Raw genomic sequence first — 18,222 nt, 5'->3', positions numbered from 1 at the left:
TCATTTTCTCCCGCATGCTCTGATCAGACATGTCCCTCTCCCTGATCTGTAGCCTCAGTGTTGTCCTCTGAAGTAAATTCTTATGGGGGGAGGAGAAGCTGACCTTGTAGTTAGGATTGGGGGTGGCCTCTCAGATACTTTTCTTATAAATAGATTTTCACCCACCTAAAATCCACAGACTTAGAGGAACATAGGATTGGCTTGGTGTCAGGGAATTGGTGATTATCTTTTCCCACTCCTTGTGATGTGCCTTTCTCCAAGAGCAGCATGTCAGACACACTTTTTTGCCCTCATATGACACTAATGTGATGGGGACCTGCCTTAGGCTAGGTTGCCTAGAAAAATCAAACTGTAGACACTTACATATGCATAAGAAAGCTTTTTATCAAGAGAACATCCCAGCCCAGTCCATCTGAAGCCCATGGGTCCAATGCTAGCTGGAACATCCATGGCTCAGTGTGTTCAAGTCCCCAAACTTCAGTTTTTGGGTGAACATCAATCCTTTCTGCTGTCAAGCTTAATATATATATGTCTGTATATCATATACATATATGTATGTCTATATATGTAACTATATAGTCACTCTTAATATTATGTGTCCAGAAATCAATTCAGTATATAAGGACCTTCAACACTACAGAAAACTACAGGACTCTAAATCCATGACTTTCACCACAGAATGGGTGGAAACAAATTCCCCATTTCAAGGTTCTAATCTGAATAATTTTGTACTTTTCTTTTTCTTTTTTTACATTTTATTAGGAACTCATACAACGCTTATCACAATCCATACATATACATACATCAATTGTATAAAGCACATCCATACATTCCCTGCCCCAATCATTCTCAAAGCATTTGCTCTCCACTAATTTTGCACTTTTCTGTAGGATAAATGCTGTAATTTTTATCATGCTATATATTTTTTTTCTTAAATCATTTATTGGGGCTTGTACAACTCATCACAACGCACACATCCATCCATTGTGTCAAGCACATTTGTACATTTGTTGGCATCATCGGTCTCAAAACATTTCTTCTTACTACTTGAGCCCTTCGTATCAGCTTCTCATTTTTATTCCCTCCCTCATGAACCCTTGATAATTTATAAATTACTATTTTTTCATGTCTTACACTGACCGAGGTCTTCCTTCACCCACTTTTCTGTTGTCCATTCCCCTGGGAGGGGGGGGGTTATATGTAGATCATTGTGATAGGTTCCCTATTTCTCCCCCCACTTTACCCTTCCCCTCCTGATTAGCAATTAATAGTGAATAAGTACCAAGAGTTATTTCAGCGTGTTGAAATGTAGTCTACTACGTTTTAATATTAGCTATTTATGCCATATCGTGAATATTTTATGGATATAATTAAATTAATATTAGAGGAATTTTTATTTCTTTTTGGAAGCCTCTTCCTTAAAAAAATGTTAACCTGATTGCTCTAGTTAGAACATACAGTCAATTTTTAATATCACTGGTGACAGTGGACATTTATGTTTGTCAATTTTCTGACATAGGGTGATGTTTTTTTCAAGTATGGCATTTTGACTGTTTCTTTTTAGGAATGTGTATTAGTATATTAACATATTGAGCTATATCTGTTTTATATTAGATTTGTAGAGGTTTATTTTCTTAGCATTAAAAGCCTTTGACTTTGTTTAGTAACAATGTTTTATGTGTCTATTTAGATTATTTATTCATTTTTTACATTAATTGGTATGTTGCAGTGCTTATTTTCTTATATTAAATCAACTCTAGGATAGATTCCAATTAATTATTGTATATAATTATGTTCATGTGTTTTCTGACTAAATTCCCAATATTTTCAAGAACTTTTTCATGCAGATCCATTATCAATATTGGTCTAGTTTTCTTAAAGTATCATCTGACCTTGTTAACAGGTTACTACTGGTTTCATAGAAAATGTTAGTAAGTATACTCTCACAATCATTGTTATGTTTCACCCAATAATGTGAACTTAGACAAAAAACATAAAGTGAATACTCTGGTATCTAGCTGCCAGAATCTTAAACTTTTGTCTCCCTTATACTTAGCCTTGAAGTTTCTCGTGGGATTTAATTTTGATTCATTTGATTATAGACCTTTTGAGCATTCTGAAACCCACTCAACTCTCATAGATCACTTGCTCTGGCTGGATCCTCTGGTCTTGTTAGCTGACCCTTCAGTGTAGAGTGAAATGTTTTACTGACTACTCTTGACAGACAAGTAGTCACTCATACCTGAGACTATGGATGGGACATCCTTGAACCCAAGCCAATGAGCCCATTCCTACAGTGTGTGTTGTTTGCCTTCAGTCAGCACAACCTAGAAAGTTCAGAATCCAGAATCTAGGCCAAGCTGACAAAATTGTTGATAAGTCATCTCTTTTCTGGATCCCTCTTGTACTTTTAAGCTTCTGCCCTCTACCTACCCCTTGTCATTCCTTGACTGTAGGCTGCAGGCTTTCCCAAAGGCTTTAAAATTGGCATGCTTAAACCCAAGAACTTAAGAGAGTAGCAAATAAGCATTCCCCTGTCAGGTTTTCTTGTTTAGGATATCTCTGTGTTGGCCAAGGCACCTCTAGGATGTCCTATTGGTGTCCCTCTGTCTCTTGTTGTCCACCTGTACAAAAACTTTCTCTACTTACCACACACTATTGTGCATAAATCTACCAATGGACTACCAATCCATAGGCATTTCTTCACACACAATAGATATTGTAAAGAATACCCATGATGCAAGGGGATTGGGGCAGATTATATTTGATGACAAGCTCAGCCTGGGTTGGAGTGGCATGTATGAGCGTGATTCAGCTTGATCGCTTTAACCAGATAGGTCAAGGGTTATAGTCTGAGGTACAGTGTGGGCTGGTAAAGAACATTCTTCATAAAATATGCCTTTCTTCAGTTAGATTGCTGGTGAAAGGAAGATATTTACCTTCAATGGAGCTTTAGAATCTTTAGGCCTTAAATACTTCCACTTTATTCTAAAAATAAATATTGTATGTATAGGATGTGAATCCAAACTTGATAATGATATTTGAGAAATTAGTAAAATTGCTCTCTAAAGATAGAGTAGTCTTGTGTTTAATGCAAACCCCCTCAGCTTGGAGCATGATTTTGATCCTAGGTGGTGGGGGTGGTCACTATTTAGCGCAAGAAGTACAGGCCTGATATGCCTTTTATACCATTGCCTCCTGTTCTTTTTCAGATCAAAGATTTGCCACAGAGAAATGGAGCTAGAAATCTGTTACTACTGTCTTGCACTTTGAAGCATGACAAGGAAGGATTTCAACTTCTGACTGGGTTGTGAACCAAATCCATTCACCTGACACCAAGCAGGGTGAGCATCCTGGGGTTCCTGGGGGCAGCACTGGGCAGAGGAATTTGAGGAGAAGGAGGAGGGATCTGGGCTTCCTGGAGTCTGAACGCAGGAAAGCACCAGTGTACAAGGACCCAAGCTGCCCCAATGGTCAGGGTACGAGCAATTTGCGCATCTCCCTGAAAGATAGAATTCAGTGGTTACATAACCATTTATAATTAGAACTTAGATTATGAGCATTCCAATTTGAAAAAGGCTGGTGCCATAATGGTTACAGATTGGACTGCTAACTCGAAGATTAGCGGTTCAGAATTACAAGTCACCCTGGGGAGAAAGGCAGAGTTTCCAATCTTGTAAAGAGTCACAGTCTCAGAAATCCACCAGGGGCCGTTCCACCTCCTTTTAAAGGGTCGCTATAATCAGAATCCACTCGCTGGCACTGAGTTTGGTTTAAGGTTTTCGTTGCTGATAACAGTGACAACTCTGTCCATTTGCTGCATCCCCACTTTGATTAAGCCTCCTTGAATTCTTTCTGAGCATTAACCAAGAATGTAGATCATCTTCCCCTTGGGGAGAATGCCTTAGAAAATAGATTGCCTGCACTCCTCTCCAGCCAGCCCCCTCCAAGGGCCTGCCTAGATGTGTCCTTAATGGAGCTCACCTTACTGAGGACAGCACAGGGGCCGTTGTCATGAGTCTGGCCTTGATTGCCTCAGTTTGAAGGGCCTGGACGATTCGTGTAAGTCCTTCTATCTAATAATGTGCATGTCCCAATTATGGTCCCATTCTTGCTGCTACAGTCCCACCTGTAGCTGTGATGTATTGATCTGCCACCAAACATGATCTGTGACATGGCCTTTTGTTCTGTGCCCTGCTTATCCAGGGTCTCGACTGTGAATCCTCAGTTGCATTTGAACTGCTAATGGCCTCCCTTATCCATATGATGTATGTGTGTGTGTCTTTTATTGTCTTTTAAAGTTTAATAAATGTTCTCCTTAAATTATATTTGACAGTGGGATTACTTTTCTACCCTAAAGCACAATTTATGATCATCAGTGACTCAAGGTACAGTTCTTTGGGACAGCATCTTGACAGCCACCCTGCAGGTGAGGTCAGGCCCTACAACCCCCCTGGTTTCTGTCCTGAATGGGCATATGTTACAAAGGTCTTTTAGTTCTGTGGATAAATGCTCACTCTGCACCTTAGCCTCACACCAAACACACTCAGCTCTATGTGGGTTGGCAAATCTAGTTGCCCAGATAAGTACTCAGATGTACCCCCATTTCACCTCATAACCTCCTGCCCAAAGGCACTCAGGTCTCTTGTTCTGTGGCCTGGGAATCCCACTGGTCTGTCTCAGTCTCTTGGTTCTGCTGCCACCATGTCTCTGTTGCTGCTTCTCCCCATCACTTCCTCTCTTGTGTCACAGTTCCCTGTCTTCTGGATTGAAAAGTTTCAATGCAAGAATCTAGGATCCAAAGGCCTGTACTTCTGCCTATTCTTTTTTGATGGTAGTGAGATCCCAGTTTCTGTCTCTGAAATGACTCAATTAGTCCTAACATGCTTTCCAATGTGACTAATTCTCAGGTGAGGTTTCAGACAGTTTATTTACATAACAAGGTACAAAGGTACCAATGTATTGTTGGGTAAACTGCCCAATCCTCTTGAAGCAAAAAAAAAAAAGAAAACAAACTCAGTGCCATCAAGTTAACGCTGACTCTTAGCGAGCCTATAGGACAGGGTCGAATAGCCCCCGTGAGTTTCCAAGATTGTAACTCTGTAGTGGAGTAGAAAGCCATGTCATTCATGGTAGAAGGAAGCCCCATGCTGCTTTTGAGGAGAAATTGGTGGTTTCCACCTGCTGACCTTGCAGTTGGCAGCCCGACAGTCACCACTTTGCCACCAAGGCTCCTTTGCCTCGTTCGCATTGGCAGGAGACAAACCCGCGTAAATGATCTGGAAGAAGTTAAGGGGACATAGCTAGAAAGACTGTATACTTGTATAGGCCAATGTCTAACTCAGTGATTCTCAACCTTCCTACTGCCCCAACCCTTTAATACAGTTCCTCATGTTGTGACCCTCGTTGCTACTTCATAACAATAATTTTGCCACTGTTAAGGATCAGGTGACCCCCTGTGAAACGGTTGTTCGACCCCCAACGCGGCCTGTACCCACAGGTTCAGAACCGCTGATCTCACTGCATTAGGAACTGCAAGTAATGCTACATTAAAAATGTTGATCTCTATTGGGATTCAAAGTGCACTTACTACTGAGGGAAGTATACTTCTTTATTTCAAAATATATACATAAATTTCAGTCTAACAGATGCCATGTGTTTATTATGGAGCCTTGGCTTTGACATGTGTTAACAGTTGGACTGCTATCCTCAAGGTCAGAGGTACACACCCATTAGCTTCCTGTCCTGACTTAGAGTCTCAGAAGCTCTGTACAGTTCTCATGGGTCCTATCTGCAGATTATACGTCTAACTCTACTTGATGGTGAGGTTTAAATTGTTTCTAAAGTAATTATACAATTTCTAATTCTTCTATAAAATAATTTTTAATTTGTAATAGCTGTTTATATAGCCCATTTTAAATGTTTCCAGATGCTTAACATAGTCATCTTCAAAGTTCATTGATTTGTTATTCTCCTGGAGAATTACACAGTAAGGAATTGGTAGTTCTGTATGGGGTGAGGTAGGGATCCAACTTTTTGGTTTCTTCCTTTTTGACATTTATATTTGATTGCCCAATCTCTATTTGTTATAAAGTCATCTTATAGTCACATGTTTGAAAATTATTAGTTTTACATTTATTGCTCATTCAGGGGTCCTCAACTACAGCCCGTGGGCCACATGCGGCCTGCCAAGGACATTTATCAGGCAGGTGTTTTTGCCGCCGCTGCCTATCCTGCTTAGCAGGTGACTCTCCCAGTGTGCATAGGAATTTGTTCAAAGTTTTTTTAAAAACTATAGTCCAGCCCTCCAACGGTCTGAGGGACAGTGAACTGTTTTAAAAGTTTTAGGACCCCTGGCTCATGTTATAAGCATGCTTTCCATCACTCAATAAGAGCATCATTAACATTATTGGGGACTTGGTGTAAGAAGAGGGACAAAAAAGTAACAGCATCTGGACCTACAGGTTATGTGTTACTCACATTGTATTCTCTCATCAGCCGGCAGATTGTGCATCACCAGGAGCATAGAGAAAGGAGGAAGAAGGTGCCTGATTTGGATGTTATTATTTTGGGGAGATCCTCATGAGAGATTGTAATTTGTGAACATAATTGAAGCTGATCCAGATGGGACAAACATAGAGCATCTCAGTTGCCCGCAGTGTTCTAAGGACCTAAGAAAATGACCAAGGCCCAGGTGATTCTGATGTGTTTTATCCTTTTCTGTATTTCCTACTGGGATTGTAGAAGCCTGTATAATACTGATTCAGTTCAGTGGAAAAGTAGAAATTTGAAATTAGAGATAAACTTTGACTCTGACTTCAACCTTTGGCTGGAGAATATTGGGAATATATTGATCATAGGATTAATACATCAATGAGGATTCTTTGGATGGCATTATCTTCCAACTCATAATGCATCATTCTGTGGCCAGCTCATGAGAATATTTCAAATGATATGCTATATGTAGTTTTTAAGGAGAAATAAAACCACGTCTTTAGGAGAATTCACTATTCCGTTGGATTTTTGTCTGAACAAGTGTCTTTAACGCTTCTCTCTGAAGGTGGTATTTACATATTTTCCTAATCAGCAGCATTCTCATTAATTCATCTAAAATGGGCCTTGTAGCTATACTGGTTTAAAATTGGTTGACACCTTCTCACCTCCTCTATACCTGCAGGAGAGAGGATCAACCATCAGCACCAGCTCTGATTCCTATATGGGAGAGCTTAAACATACCTGTACCCTCCAATGGTTTTCCAGTTCTGACACTAGTATCTTTGCCACAGCCCTCTTCTACTCAGCTCATTAATTTTTTGTAGTGGTCATGGACTGATTGCAGCCCAGAGTCACAAGTACATGTTTTATTCAGTACCAGAATATACTTTGGTGTGAGAATCAACAGGCTACACATTGGGATTCACATTACAGAACCATGTAGGCAAATTTGATCTTCTTCAGGGGAGGCCTGTTCTCTCTGTCCCTCTCAGACATTTTACCCCCTGAAGTTAGGCTAATTTCTTACTCCCATCTGTATAGACTCCTCTCAGCTCCTTGGGGATATCCTCCTCTTCATCTTGCCTGCCTGCCCCACTATCTTGGCTGAAAATCCTTTCTGGACCTGTCACCATTGGCTCTGTCACCGTGTTCCATCTACCCTGGTCATTGTCTCCATTACACAGCTCTTAAGCCGTGAATAGTACAATTCATTTTGCAGCAGCAGCAGTAGACCAGTCCCTATGAGGTAGAGGTTCAAGATGCTCCATGATTTGCTCTGCAGCATCTCACAAAACTAAATAGCCATCCAGAAAACAAATACCTCTTCAAGATGTGGAAGCTGGTGAGTCCCAAATCTATATGGTGGTCAGTCTGTAGGGTTCTCCTCATTCTTGTGCTTGCCATGGATGATGAACCAGATCATTAGGGCAGACCACAGTCCACTGCCTCACAAGGTGAAGTTGTTGAATCTGGTCAAATAATAGGTTGACGTGGCTGAGGAACCCAAATGGGAATGTCAGGCAGCACATTGTTGGCGCATAGAGTCGAGGGAGCTCTCAAGTCAGGTCACATAGGTGGCCTGCAGTTGCCATTCAAGGAAATGGCTCATGAATTTCCGGAAGCTGGCAAATCTCTAATCCAAGGGTTCATTCTGAACTCCTAGACTGTAGGGGCTAACAAAACCAAATCAACAGATCAGATGACAGGCCAATGTCTCTGTCTCGTCTCAAACCATTCCTGCAGGCAGTTCTCTCTCTCTCCCTCATGATATGATGGCTTCTTGGGTCAACCTAGCGCCTTCCCTGCCTAGGCAAGGTTAGGAGGGCTCCAGAGGTCAAGCCAGTGGAAGAGAACTGCAAGGGAGAGCATATGGTGAAAGATGGCAGGTCCAAGAGGACCTTGCACTTAAAGTTAAGCCAAAACCGTGTGAAGGTGGCTCAGAAGAATTTGTCCTAAGGTTGTCAAGAGGAGCTTGTGCTACGGTGGCTCTTAAGAACTTAGAAAGTTATTTTGCATTCAGGAAGGGAGATATTGCCTCTGAACATTCTGACCTTGGTTCTGAGATATAGCTTCTTGTTTCTGATCCCAAGGTGTACCTGTTTCATTAATAGACTACTTTGATCTATTGAGTTTTGTGTGGCCATAGCAACAGATTTTCAAACCCAGAAGTGAGACAAAGAGTGGTGTGGGAGGAATGACTTGGGTAAGAGTTGACAAAAAATGTTGGTGAACTGAGGTGTGTTGACCGCCCCCATCTGAACTGTTCCTGATAATCATTGCCACTGGAGATACCGAGCCTTTTATAATGGTGATACTGCTAGAACTCCCAATTCCATTTCACAAAATACTGTAAACTTGTTTGTTAATATAAACAAGTGTGTGTGAATATAAATCTACTTTGTGTGAATATAAATCTCAGCTCTTTCTAGCTCATTCAGATAGTTTCACTGGTATTCAAACTTCTAATGTTATGAATGGGTGCATTATTTGGGGGCATGGAGGACCTCAACACTTGAACGGTGATCCTCAGGTGTGACATTGCAATTGTAGCAAATATTAAAGACAGACCAGTGGGGCATGTGGTTCCTCACCCCATGTCAGGACTGAGAAAGTGAATGTATTTTCCAATGGGTATATGTACTGGAGTTTACAGATCTTTCCATAAGGCGTACACGTCATGCAATTAGTGTCTACATAGTCAATGGGTAATAATATAAGTGGATAACATAATAAATAAGCAAGAGTGTGACTCACCATCTTGACCTAGTGCTAGTTGACTTGAAAGCCACCCTGTGCCCTCCCCAGGCATTTGCTACATTTATGGTGGGTTGGCTCTAGAACCTGATTGCTCTGATCTACAGATAACCTTCAGGCATAGTGAAGTAGCCAGACACAGAAATGATTCATCTACTATGGGAGCTCCTTTAAGACTGCTCCTTAATGGAGAGTTATTGTAGGGGGTGGGGGTGGGGCACATTATTTGGCCTGGAGAATGTGTATTTGAAAATATTTCTGTCTCAGAACAATGGAGATCTTTATGAAAATAGGGCTAGTTTTCTGTCCCATAATTGCGAATGTAGAAATAAAGTTAAATACTTTCTACTAAGTCCTCATTTTGCCACCCATTTTGGAATATACAGTTTTTACTACTGCTTTGTTTCTTTTCTGTAAGATATTTTTTTAAAATCTTCAAATGGAAAATACACCATTAAATTGACTCCTCTTCCTGCAGGAATCACTGACATTCAACGATGTGGCTGTAAAATTCACTCGGGAGGAATGGCAGCTCCTTAACCCTGCTCAGAAGACCCTATATCAGGATGTGATGTTGGAGAACTATCGCAACCTAGTTTCCATCGGTGAGAATTCTGAAGTCATTGGCTTTTCCTAGCTTATGGGTTAAAATCTTTGTAGTGGCTGGTGTTCTCAAAGACGGAGATTCTCATTGCATTCTCTGGTTCTAAGTTAGTAGGTAAGGTCTTCTATCCTTGAGAGAACACCCTTTACTTTGTTCCTTTGAACATGATTTTCGTAGAAATACTATATTCTTCAGGTTTTACAAACTTTAGGTTAATTTTGCTGTGTCTAAGATTCTGTAATTTCTCATGAACAGGTTATCTAGTTGACATCCCAGAAGCATTCTCTCAATTGGAACAAGAGAACTGTGGTCGGTATTAGAAACAATCTGTAGTGGGATTTTTTTCAGGTGCATGGTCAAAATACCTTAATGGCTGGGGGCGTTGATTCAAGTCATAGAAGGCCTCACATCCAAGGTAGGTGTGGAAAAATGCATAAAAGTGTGTACTTCTTTGAATAGGAGAGCTAACTTATCCTAGAAGTTGAGAGTTCTCCTGTAGCTCTTGAGATTAGATTTCCATTTATTTGATTTATAGTACTGTATGTTTGCTTCCCTAATTTTCTGTCTTTAAGATTCTCAAAACTTTCCCTTTTTCATGTGCTTCTACCTTACTCTGAAAATCCATCTTGCAAGCCTCTGTCCAAACAGAGAACTCTGGTTTTGTAACTGGCCTCAATGCAGCACATTCCTCCCCTACTGAGTAATAATGGCTTGCCCTTTGTTGTTCGCAACAGTCTTGAATCTTGAAATCCCACCATGGATGAGTCAGTCTCCTTTGTGCTTCCTTAGCTTTCCCAATGGAGTTTCTCTAAAGGTTTTTGTGTCCATTTTCTCATTTGTTCTCCTGTTCCTTTAAAGTTTTTATTCTGGTGAAATAAGTTCCGCCTGTTTTCTAATAGAGATGATCAAATTGCCTTCTCTGTTGGAATTCTTCAACAGACATGTTTCTCCATATTTTGCTTCTGTTGGTGAAACACGTTTATGACTTCTGTTATTTTCAGGTCTTTAAAATCACCTTTCTAGCACGGAAATTGTTATGATCTTAGGATATACTTTAGCACTCTACCTCCAATTTTGTTCTACTTGGAAGATTTTAAACACATTTCTGTTCCTCCAATAATTTTTTAAGTGGAAAGGACATTTTTAACATCCTGAGTTGTTGGTTTCTTCATTAAACACATATCTACTATATATTCTTACTGTGCAGTGTGCCTTCCTTGGGCCCACCCCTTCATAACAGGTCGAAACCCCGAAAGATGACCTTTGCTGCTTCTAAAGAACATTTTGGCTGTATGTTCCAACGCATTTTTTTGTTGTTTTTCAAACTATCATAATATATTCAATATTGCTCTCTCTCTTCTGTCTTTTGAGTAGCCTTTTGGTTTCCATATGTAAAATGTCTTTTGTGTCGTCCCACATCTCATCTGGTCACAGTCATTAATCTTCACTCATCAGTCTTTTATTCCTCAAGTTTATTCTTTACAGTCTCTCAGCTCTGTGATCTAGGTATTTTGGCTAGCTTCTACTTGGATTTGAGTAATTGATGATCTGTTCCACAGTTAACCCCTGGGTGTGTTTTGATTAATGAGCTTCTCCACCATTTCTTTCTATGGATGTGGTGATTTGCTTTTCGTTTGCTCCATTCTGAAAGATCCATATGTATAGTTTCCATTTTTTTAAATAAGAAATTTGCTTTGAATTCATCATTAGTCTCAAAATTTTATCGGTGACCTTGTGTGTCATTTCTGTCACTCAGGCTGCATTTTCCAAATACTTATATTGCCCCCAAATTTTACATTCATCCATGTACATGATTGTATGTATTGTTCATCAATGTGAGGCTGCAAAAGTTATGCAAAATTTTCATATATATATATATATAATTGTATTGATGCTACCACGGTTCCAAAATATTTTCTTCTTGAATTCCTTGATAACACCTGCCCGTATTCCTTTCCTCTCCGACCCTCCGTTTCATTATTGTGGAAAATAAAGCCTGGATGAAAGTGTAAGCAACCTTACCTCTATACTCCTGACTTCAGGGCTTGGGAGAAGAGTGCTAGTGTTAGAAGAAAACCTCCAAGCCCCAAGGATAAAGCTAGAGCTGAAATGCACAATCTCCAGATAGTGTTCTCAACAACTGCTCTCCAGGAAGATGTTAGTATACAGCTCCTACAGGCACCTGATTTCTTGCTACTCAGCTAAAAGATGCCTAGCTTTAAAAGCAATCAGGTTCCCTTTGTTGCCATCACTCAAACAATCAACTATCACTTTGTCTCTTAAATTCCCTCTGGATGGGTCCTAAGGGATGGTTGTATAATTGAAGGGCAGACATAAAGGGCTTTGTATCTTTCACCAATTTATATAGTTTCAGGGCATGCAGACCCGCCCCCATTCCTTACACACAATGAAGGTACCTACTTAACAAGGTAGGCAGTGGCTTTACCCTGAAGTGATTGGGTGAGCAACTAAAGACCAGTGCTGAGGCTGAGGGCAAGTGAGGGAAGTACCTATCCACTGAGCAGGGAGAACAGTAACAACATATCTGCTCTTACAGTTAAAGCAGCTCACAGATGGTAATAGTCATGTGCTTTTATGAGGTATCATTAAGGTAGCACTGTAATGAAAGGATATTGTGGGGATGATCTTTAATTAGAAGGTAATTGGGGCTCTTCTCCAACTTACAAATGTGAATGCTTCCTTCCAACCAGATACCTGGCCTTGTAATCTTTAATTCTGAGAATAAAGAATTGGTCTGCCTCCACTCTCTTCTTAATCTGCAGTTTCCCACAGCCTGATACTTATGAAGTGTTCTAAAAGAGTTCAATATATTCCCACATTCACATCTGTCCGCTCTGTTGTCCATGCCTTCTGGAGGCTTGCACACCTCACTGCTATATAAACTCGCTGTTAAATGACCTCACTATCTTATTCCATCATCGGAGATGAAGCCACTCTACTCCGTTTTTGCTGTCTGCTTTATCTTCCTTCAGTGCAAATGCTATTCCTAAGGGCCTTTTGATTCTGGGGCTGGATCCCACACTTCGTTTGCTTAAACAGTGGGTGCACAAATCTCAGTAATACTTTTAGTAACTGGCCTTACTTGCAGGCATATGAATTTTAACCTTCCGCTGACAGAATTACACTTTAGGGAAGATCTTGCCATGTACTATTTGAAGATGAATATGATTTTAGTCTTCTTTGTCAATCTCAGCCTTATAAACCACTTGATTATCTAATTAAAAAGAGCCAGTATCAGTCTATTTAGTTGAATAATTCATATACTATCAACTTTTAAACATTACATTTTGTTTTAACAACTTGCAATTTTTTTCTTGATAATATTTCATATAATCCATCTTCCAATTATTAGAGGATGTTTACATCTACTTTTTCTCATTTTCAGTCATGCCATGTAAACCACAGAAGGTCCCCAAAGCTCCCCTACATCCACATCATTACTGTTGACTGTACTTTGAGGATTTAGTACTTCTTCAGTGTTATTCATTGCCATTAAACCTGAGGGGGTGCATGTTCCAGAAGTAGATCACCGGGTCTCCCTCCCAGTCCTTGTTTCTGGAGATTCCACTAAGACCTGTACACCATGGGTGGTCCTGCTTGTGTTTGAAACCCTGGGTGGCAGTGCTTTTGGCATCACAGCAACATGCAAGCTACCACAGGACAACACTGAAAGATGGGTGGTGTCAGCTAGAATACAGGCTCTAGAAACATAAGCAATATGTTTCTGTACCCTAATACCTTTCATATATACCTGTAAAAATCGTTTTCTCCCAAGTAGAACATTCTGCATTTTTCATTTTCCCAACTTTGTCTAGTACTTCATCTGACCTCTACCAACTGGAATTAGCAAGCCTTATCACATCTGTGGTCTATTGGTCTCGATGTCTCCCTTCTATTACGTTTGTTGTACATTTTCATGCCCCTCTTTATGCAAATACCAAATCTGTGTTCATTCATCACTTTCACATCCAACCTGATTTCTGCAGTAACTTTACTATTTGGATTGTTTACACTGTTGTATTACTTCCAATGGGCAATAAGCATTAAGCATAGTGTTTTATTCATGTAAGAGGGTTGTCACTAAAAATCTACTTTGTATCAATGCATATTTTAAGAGAACCGTTGTCAATCAAAATATTGAAGAGTCAACGTTCTTTTCTTTTATAGAAATCCACAACGATGATGATCATTTGCTTGAGCACTTGCAATGTGAAAGATGCATAGACAGAATGGAACAGTGTTATAAATTTAATACATTGGAGAGTATTGTTTCTCAGCACCAAAATAATTTTCCTCCAAAGGAAAATGATGAGATGTTTGGCTTACATGAAAAAATCATAAAATCAGATTTAATCATTCTGGAATTAAATCAGAATAGAAGCAATAAAATACAGAAGTCCGTTGTGCTCAGTGAAGATGAGGAAACTTTTCTCCTTGTTGAAGAAGAGCAATGTTGTACTGAAAAGAAATTCCATGAATGTGAACAGTCCAGGCTCATGAAGTCACAATGCATTCAGCATCAGAAATCTGATGAAATTGAGAAACCACACACAGGTGATAAATGTGGGACAACCTTCATCGAGGAGTCTGTGCTCTATGAGCACCGGATCACTGATACACTAGATAAGAATGCTGAATGCAGTCAGTGTGGGCAAAAATTCAAGAAAGTGTTCAAACTCAATGAACATCAAAAAGCCCATGAAGGACAAAAGCTAGGTAAATGCTTGCAATGTGGCAAAGCTTATCACAGTAAATCCTACCTCAAGGGCTATCAGGAAACTCTTATGGCAGGGATACCCTATATATGCAGTGAATGTGGGAAAGGCTTCACCAGGAAGACTGATCTTACTGCTCATCTGCGAACTCATACTGCAGAGAAACCCCATGTATGTGGTCAATGTGAAAAAGCCTTTATCAGGAAGATGGACCTCACTATTCAACAGCAAAGTCATACTGGAGAGAAACCCCATGTCTGTGGTGAAGGTGGCAAAGGTTTCAGTCGGAAAGCCCATCTCAAAAGTCATCTACAAATTCATGCAGGAGAAAAACCCTATGTACTTGGTGAGTGTGGTAAAGCTTTCAACCAGAAGCAGCACCTTAGAGCACATCAGATAATTCACACAGGAGATAAACCCCATGTAAGTGGTGAATGTGGCAAAGCCTTTATCGGGAAGAAGAACCTCACTGTTCATCAGCGAACTCATACTGGAGTGAAACCTCATGTGTGTGGTAAATGTGGAAAAGCCTTTATCAGGAAGACTGCTCTCACTGATCATCAGCGAACTCATACAGGAGAGAAACCCCATGTATGTGATGGATGTGGAAAAGCCTTTCCCTGGAAGACTTCTCTCACTGTTCATCAGCGAACTCATACTGCAGTGAAACCCCATGTACGTGGTAAATGTGGAAAAGCCTTTATCAAGAAGAACAAGCCCAGTGTTCGTCAGCGAACTCATACTGGAGAGAAACCCCAAGTACGTGGTGAATGTGGAAAAGCCTTTATCAAGAAAAACAAGCTCAGTGTTCATGAGCGAACTCATACTGGAGAGAAACCCCATGTACGTGGTGAATGTGGAAAATCCTTTATCAAGAAGAACAAGCTCAGTGTTCGTCAGCGAACTCATACAGGAGAGAAACCCCATGTATGTGGTGAATGTGGCGAAGGCTTTATCAAGAAGACTTCTCTCAGTGATCATCAGCGAACTCATACTGGGGAGAAACCCCATGTATGTGGTGAATGTGGAAAAGCCTTTAACTGGATGGCTTCTCTCACTGTTCATCAGCGAACTCATACAGGAGAGAAACCCCATGTATGTGGTGAATGTGGAAAAGCCTTTACCTGGATGGCTTCCCTCACTGTTCATCAGCGAAATCATACAGGAGAGAAACCCTATGTATGTGGTGAATGTGGAAAAGCCTTTATCCAGAAAAGTGAGCTCACTGTTCATCATCGAACGCATACTGGAGAGAAACCCCATGTATGTGTTGAATGTGGCAAAGGCTTTATCAGGAAGACTGCTCTCACTGTTCATCAGCGAACTCATACTGGGGAGAAGCCCTATGTATGTGATGAATGTGGCAAATCCTTTATCCAGAAGAGAGAGCTCACTGTTCATCATCGAACTCATACTGGAGAGAAACCCCATGTATGTGATGAATGTGGCAAAGGCTTTATCAGGAAGGCTGCTCTCACTGTCCATCAGAGAGTTCATACTGGAGAGAAACCATATGTATGCGGTGAATGTGGAAAAGCCTTTACCTGGATGGCTTCTCTCACTGTTCATCAGCGAACTCATACTGGAGAGAAACCCCATGTGTGTGATGAGTGTGGAAAAGGTTTTATCTCGAAGGCTGTGCTCTCTAATCATCAGCTAACTCATAGTGGAGAGAAACCCCATGTATGTGGTGAATGTGGCAAAGGTTTCAACCGGAAAACACATCTCAAAAGTCATCTACGAACTCATACTAGAGAGAAACCCTATGTATGTGGTGAAGGTGGCAAAGGCTAAATCAGGAAGACTGCTCTCACTGTTCATCAGTGAACTCGTACTGGACAGAAACCCGATGTAGGTGGTAAATGTGGAAAAGCCTTTACCTGGAAGGCTTCTCTCACTGATAATCAGCAGACTCATACTTGATAGAAACCGTATATATGTGGTGAATATGGAAAAGGTTTCATCTGTCCCTTCCCGCGGGACATCAACAACGTGGGAACCTGAAAGAGGGATTGGGAATGAAGATGGGCAAGGGCACAGAGAGATGGAGGCAAGACAGGAATCTGATCAAGCCTCGTTTGTGGAGTTGAGAGCAGAGTTTTAGACAGCCAGGAAAGGGCGGGCACCATTACGTCACATGTAAAATAAGGTACAGCTGAGGTAGCCAATAGTCGTGCATCTCCAAATAAGGAGAAACGGCGGACAACTGATCAAACAGGTAAGTATGCTAATGAAGCATACCTGGTGCCCGGGGGTGGATGCCATCAGTCATGTATTGACCAATGAACATAGCAGCTGCTAGTGAAAGAGCACCAACCCTAGCAAGGGTCAAGGCAGCCACCCTCTGGCGGGAAAGGAACAAAGGGCAGTAAAATCTCAGGGCATTTTGTATGGCAGGAAACAGTAAATTCATAAAGGTCGTACATGGCTTAAATCCAGGGTGGGGGGACACACACAGTTCCCTACATTTATCAGATAGAAGGACCTCAGTGTTCATCAGGGAACTCATACTGGAGAGAAAACCCCATGGATGTGGTGAATGTGGCAAAAGCTTCCTTCAGGAAGGAAATCTCAAAACTCATCTACAAATTCACAGGAGAAAACCGCTATGTATGTGGTGAGAGTGGTAAAGCTTTCAGCCAGAAAACATACCTTATAGCACATCAGAAACTTCACACAGATGCTAAACCCCATGTGTGTGGTGAATGTGGAAAGCCTTTTTCAGGAAGAATAGCTCATCGTTCATCAGAAACCCCATCGTGCAGAGAGAGAAGCTCCATGTATGTAGTGAATGTAGCAGTCTTCATTCAGAAAGCACATCTCAAAACTCATCTATGAATTCTTTGTGGAGAAAAACCTTAATATGTGTTGAGTGTGGTAAAGCTTTCAGCCAGACGCGATGCCTTACAGCACATCCGAGATTTCACAAAGAAAAGAAGCTCTTTGCATGAATTAAATGTAGAAAATCTTATATGTGGAAGTCAGGTGTCCTTAAACAGTAGACAGTTTCCAAGAAGAAAACCTTTCATTGGAGTTAGTGTAACAAAGTTTCAAAAGAGAGGAAGAGGTGCTAGAGTTTGGCCTGGGCCAAGCGTGGGAACAGACAATTGTGACCATATGGGGATCCATATTCTGCATTGCTGTCCCTCTACTGGCATGACCACCCTTGTGGGGAGAAGACCTTCCAGACTTCCACAGAGTGCATGGGTACCTCAATGGTCTTCCAGCTTTCAGTACCTGAAAGAGAACTGAACCTGGTGTTTCTGGATCACAGCTATACCAAGCAGTAGAGTGCCCACCAGATGACACTTGTACCTGCCCCACGTGCATGCTCTTTGTTAGCCACCGGAGACAGCACAGAAGTACCATAAAATAGGAATAAAGAAAATAGAGGATGTATGGGAACAATTATTCCAAAGGATGAATGGAACACAGTGAACCTCAGCCTCCACAACCCTGAGACCAAAAGAACTAGATGGTGCTCAGCTTCCACTGCTAATTACTCTGAAAGGGATCACAAAACAGAGTCCTGAGTCAAGTGGGAGAAGAAAGTGGAACAAACCAAAATCATAAAATAGATCAGGCTTACTGGTCTGCTGGAAACTTGGAATCAACAGATTGTGGTCTTTAGCA

General features: G+C 41.0%; 1 protein-coding gene across 1 annotated transcript in view; it reads left to right on the top strand.

Moving 5' to 3' along the window:
• Positions 1-17,879, top strand: part of LOC142427621 (zinc finger protein 613-like) — a 29,458-nt gene extending 11,579 nt beyond the window's left edge. Inside the window, exons 2-6 of the mRNA XM_075532806.1 lie at positions 3,213-3,344; positions 6,499-6,694; positions 9,728-9,854; positions 14,042-14,760; positions 17,817-17,879. Coding sequence (XP_075388921.1) covers positions 6,680-6,694; positions 9,728-9,854; positions 14,042-14,760; positions 17,817-17,879 — 924 coding nt within the window. The 5' untranslated portion in view covers positions 3,213-3,344; positions 6,499-6,679. The remainder of the gene's footprint in view (positions 1-3,212; positions 3,345-6,498; positions 6,695-9,727; positions 9,855-14,041; positions 14,761-17,816) is intronic.
• The last annotated feature ends 343 nt before the right edge of the window (positions 17,880-18,222 follow it).

This window comes from Tenrec ecaudatus, chromosome 15 (genome assembly GCF_050624435.1).
Source record: "Tenrec ecaudatus isolate mTenEca1 chromosome 15, mTenEca1.hap1, whole genome shotgun sequence".
NCBI classification, from domain to species: Eukaryota; Metazoa; Chordata; class Mammalia; order Afrosoricida; family Tenrecidae; genus Tenrec; species Tenrec ecaudatus.
The sequence above is the reverse complement of the archived record's forward strand: the minus strand, read 5'-3'. Positions and strand labels throughout refer to the sequence as shown.